The sequence below is a fragment of the Loa loa genome, assembly GCF_000183805.2.
Source record: "Loa loa unplaced genomic scaffold supercont3.273, whole genome shotgun sequence".
Taxonomy (NCBI): domain Eukaryota; kingdom Metazoa; phylum Nematoda; class Chromadorea; order Rhabditida; family Onchocercidae; genus Loa; species Loa loa.
In genome coordinates, this window is record NW_018108453.1 from 46,274 (window position 1) to 51,459 (window position 5,186).

Genomic DNA, 5,186 nt, shown 5'->3' on the forward strand with positions numbered 1-5,186 from the left:
GTATGTTCCTTGTCTTTCATTCCTTATTCTTTATTTTGAAGTTATTCTTATAGCTCATAGTGAGTAATCAGTGTAAGCAGTTGTATGTCGATTTACTAACCTGGTGTCATGAAAGATTTTTTTTCTTGATCGGCATAGGCGAATAGTTGTGATAAAGATTTATTGGTTGACTGTGAATTTATTTTTGTCTTAAACTGCTTTTCGGTCGCGTTTTGAATGTGAGGAAAAAAGATATGATCGTTATGTCGTTTTAATTTGATGTAACTTCATTCATTCCAATTTTACTTCGAAATTTTGGTAGTTTGAGTGGTATTGTAATAAAAATTACATCATTCTGCAGTGTAAATTTCAAATTTCAAAATATGAACCATTTGTAGAATAAAATACAAAAAAAGGTCACGAAGACCACCGTCATGATATCAATTAAACAATAAAAGATGATCACTTTCTCGCTTATCAATATAAATCATTCTTTGCTTTCTCCCTTCCTGGTCTTTTTTACACCATTTGTACTTCCGTTCGCTCATTGCTGTCATTCATCGAATTTGTCATTCAGCTCTTCCTGTTGTCCATTATCATGGTTTCACAGCACTTAACAGTAATGATTCCATATCAAGTTGACATTCGCAGGATGTTGGAACTTGAATGTATTCATAGTGCCACTCTTGACATTCCTCACTTCCTGCATTACGTAACACTTTAAACGTAAGCGTACGCATATAACATGAACCATGAGCTGAAATTAATTTTGATGTTAGAATTCGTATAATTTAATTGGATTTCACTTCTACAAATCATTTTTGAGTATATTTCAGCCAAAAGAAAAATCTAAAAGTAACGAAATACTGTAAACGGAAGTCAACTAGTCAATTAGTTTGCTTTTAAAAATTAAATTTTGAATTGTCGGATCTCTTCCTCTCTCTCTCTACCTCTCTGTTTAATAGGCAAATATTAGATATTTAAATGTAATGAATAATCAAAGTAATGTGAGGCAAATCCTTGATATACATAAAATCTATTAATTTAATTCGAGAGGAAATTCCAAATCTATAAATTATAAGCTTCTTTTAATCATGTTTAAACAATACCTTGTGTTGAAATCTTATCAAAAATACATCCAGATGTTTGAATTTGACTTTCACATCTTATCGCATTGATAAATCGCGGAAAACACATTTTATCAAGCATATATACACCTTGGCAAGATGTACACAATTTGCTATGCTCCTCGTATTCTTCCGCACCTTGCTGAATACATTTTCCGACTGGTATAAACATCCCTTAACAATTATCATTTATCACTTAACTGTTTCATTTATCACTTTAACTCAATTACAATGCAATACCAGGAAGAGCTCTGGTGGAATGTTAATTACCAAATAGTTAATTTCGAACAATGTTTGATTGTATTATATATATATTTTCATAATTATATAATTTTTGGGAAAAAAGACTTACTACATGGTTTTTGAAAATAATTTAAGATTTTAAATTAATAAACTAAAAGTACGGCGAGTTAGGTTAACAGTTGTATTTTAAATGATAATGAAATAAATGATTAATACTTGGTTTTAAATGATAAAAAATTTTATTTTCAAAATTGGGAATAAAAAAAATAAATATTTTAATGAAATAAATGACATTGTTAGATGGAAAATGGAAGATTATAATTTTGTATGCTCAATGGGAAAATTTCTTGTTTCTTCCCTTCTCTTCTTACCTTTTTAGCCATTCTTTATTCATATAAGTTTATTTTTTGTTTTTTGCTATTTATCATTGCAAAAATAAGCTATTATTAATTAAATTATAAGAATTAAATTATAATATATGTAATTAATATATTTATCAATATACTTATTGTATGCAATTTTATGCAATATTTCAAATGATAAGAGAATTTTAGCTAATTTAACAACAACAACAACAACAAATTCTATTTTAATCTAATTTTAAAATTCAAATACTTTTATTTCATTAAATGTTTACCTAATTGACAATTAGTTAATGTTGATTTTGTTGAATTAGCATTGATTATGCGTATTTGAGCATCATCCAAAAATGGTACATTTAGTAAAAGTGTGCCATTTTTCTCCTTTGTAAGTGCTTCATCTAATTTCCAAATAATATTTCGGCATAAATCATTGCATGTAAATGATATGTTGATATTCTGAAAATGATTACCTGAATATTATATTTCATAATTATGATCGTGATAATTGAAAATGATATGATCAAAAATAATCATCTATAATTAATTTTATCAGAGATAAACAAAGAATGCTTAAATAAAATCATACCTAATACATGAATACTTGTTAATTAATATTTAATTGTTAAATTAAAAAAATAATATTTCACTCAGAAATTTTTTTCCCTATATTATTACTGTATGATTTTTTTTAAAAATTTTTATGAACAATTGTTCTTATTCTATTGCCTTAGAGAAAGAGAGAAAGAAGGAGAAAGAGGGAACGATGAAGAGAAAGAGAAAGAAAAAATTGAATAAGGATTGTTGGAACTAACAAGAGTGATCCTTTCAATTAACATATACAAGCTACAGTATCATTTAATTATATGTTAATTAATCCAACTGACCCCAATATCAGATCGTAAACTATCTTCCTGAGGTAAATCGAAGATATCAAATTTAGTTTTGAAAAAATTTTTATAAAAGCGAGCAAAATTACGGCCCGCTTCATCCGGATTATTTGCCATAAACCATTGATTTAGCATTCCTGATCGTTCCATTAATTGATAAAGATATCTTTCACTATATCGAATGCATCGTTTCATACTCTTTAATGATCGTCTGAAGAATGACAAAAAATTACATATGTAAAGTGTTAAAAATTAACTTTATCAGTAGCAAATGTTAAATATGAAATTTATAATTTTTTCTCTTGGAATGATTAATTTATCTTTGATTTTTTAGCTTCATATTCCTATTTTAGCTCATAATTTGCTTTTTCCTTGGTTATATGCTAAATTTCAACTTAAATCTTGCATTTTATATTCAAATTTATTTGCTTAATCATCCTTTTTTTTCGCCTATTGTAATTATTTATAGACTTCTGATTTCGATATAATGAAGTCGTTTTTTTTTTTTTCAAGAAGGAATTAACATTTTACATAAATAAGTAAACCTGTAAGAATGATAAATTCTCCTTGACTTCATTGATTTTGTATAATTGTCAACTGTTGGGATAATGAATTGCTTAACCTTATCATAATCATACCATTGACTGTCATTGTTAGCCTCCTTAAAATAAATCATCGGCTGAATTCATGCAAATTTAGTATTTCGAAAAATTAAAAAATTTTTCGTCAAATTAAAATAAAGAAAATTAAATGTTGAATTTTTAAATATTAAACTAAATATTAAATTAAAATAAATAATTCACATATAAATGATGCAAGGATATAAATAATTTTTACAATGAATAATTTATCAGTTCCTATTTCGAATATTATTGACCGAAACATTGTTATTACTGATTTATTATCAATATATAAGGAACATATCAGCCTTATATAAATCCAAAAATTTGGGTTTATTATTTTGTAAATGATTGATGACTTAAAATATATTTGAGAAGAAAAATTAACATCTTATCAATCAATATAGGCTGTTATCAATGCATAATCAATAGAAACAGTAAGTGTCTTATCAATTCTATGCTATAGTAGTAAAAGAATATAATTATACCCGTCCAATATTATTGAATGCAATTTCTTCATTTCTTGAAAAATTCCCTCGAAAATCTTTGCGTGTGTGATTTGTCGGTGATTTTCCTAAAGGAATTCATTCAGAGAACGCCGAATTGTTTGACAATTTTAAAAAAAAACAAAGCATTTCGAACAATTATTAAATATGCACTTAAACTAATTTTGAAAGTCAAAAAAATTTCAGCAAGTTTTCTAAATCGTTTATATTGAAATAGTATTTGGGAATTTTCGAACTTTTCACACAAATCAGCTTTTTAAGCTTTGTTTTTGTAATTCTTGCCAATGAAATACGGATGATATGACAAAATATAATCAGAGATTAAAGTTAACATTTCTGAAAATGTCACAAAGAATCAACAAATTAGTAATGAGTTACCCTAACTAACTTAATATGTTTCAATTTAAATTTTACGACTACAGAATTAAATTCAATTTTCACCGATTACATATAACAATTTATCCTACCTGTATTTGTTGATTGATTGTTGAAATCCAAATTCCTATCATCGTGATGTAACCATGATGATGAGAAAGAAGACAAATTGATGGCATTCAAATTGGAATCTAATAAAATTATTAGAGACCAAAATAACAGCTGGAAATATTAATAGCTGCAATTAAAATCATTATCAACATTCTTTTTTTTCTCCTAAGGTCTTACTGATAATGATTATTGTTAACAGAGGTAATAATTTACTGATAATTATTTCTGAACAAATATCGCTTATTTCACTTATAAATGCTACAATTTTTTCGACATCAATAAAACCAATGATATTCCTAAACATAAAATTTAAAACTATCTATCACTTATATCCTTAATCAATCATTTTCAAATTGTATCCCTAATTAATTACTTTCAATATATACGAAATGCCAAGGTAACATCCATATAACAAGATTACCTTTGATGAGAAAATTGCCGCCGCTAAAGCCATCGTTGTTGATATTGTCCACTTTCAAATCTCAAACTTGACCAGTTGTGAAATCTAATAATAGGAACAGGAATAGTAAAATAAATGAAAGCAATCATTTAAACTTCTCTTTTTTTTTAAGAAAAAGAAAGAGAAAGAAAGAAAGATAAATAGAGAGAAAATAAATTCATCAGAGAAATATATAGTAGCGAAAAGATGAAAATTGATTTGTTTGCTTATTGTTTATGCAATCATTTGATAATGTTAGAGACAATTTGATAATATTTATGGAAAAAAAAACAAGAAGAATGAATGGTAATTAAAATAATATCAAAATATGCAAAAATAGATTCATACTTCAAAGATTTGTTTGGAATAGCAATAGCGAATAAGAATAATATAATTTGTTTGTTTATTGTTCATGCAATTATTTGATATTTGCTTATTGTTTATGTAATCATTTGATAATGTTCAAACAAAAACAAAAAAAAAAAAAAAGGAAGAAAAAAGTAACGAAATAGAATGATAGTTAAAATAATTAGTGAA

The 5,186-nt window shown here is 26.0% G+C and overlaps 1 protein-coding gene across 1 annotated transcript; it reads right to left on the reverse strand.

The window, feature by feature from the left end:
* Positions 1-575: 575 nt before the first annotated feature.
* LOAG_12409 (hypothetical protein) lies at positions 576-2,793 on the reverse strand (the record flags this gene model as incomplete). The annotated part of the gene is made up of 4 exons (XM_003147922.1): positions 576-736; positions 1,089-1,280; positions 1,987-2,167; positions 2,596-2,793. The coding sequence occupies 4 exons, from the start codon at positions 2,791-2,793 to the stop codon at positions 576-578; spliced, it is 732 nt and encodes a 243-aa protein (XP_003147970.1).
* Between the last annotated feature and the right edge of the window lie 2,393 nt (positions 2,794-5,186).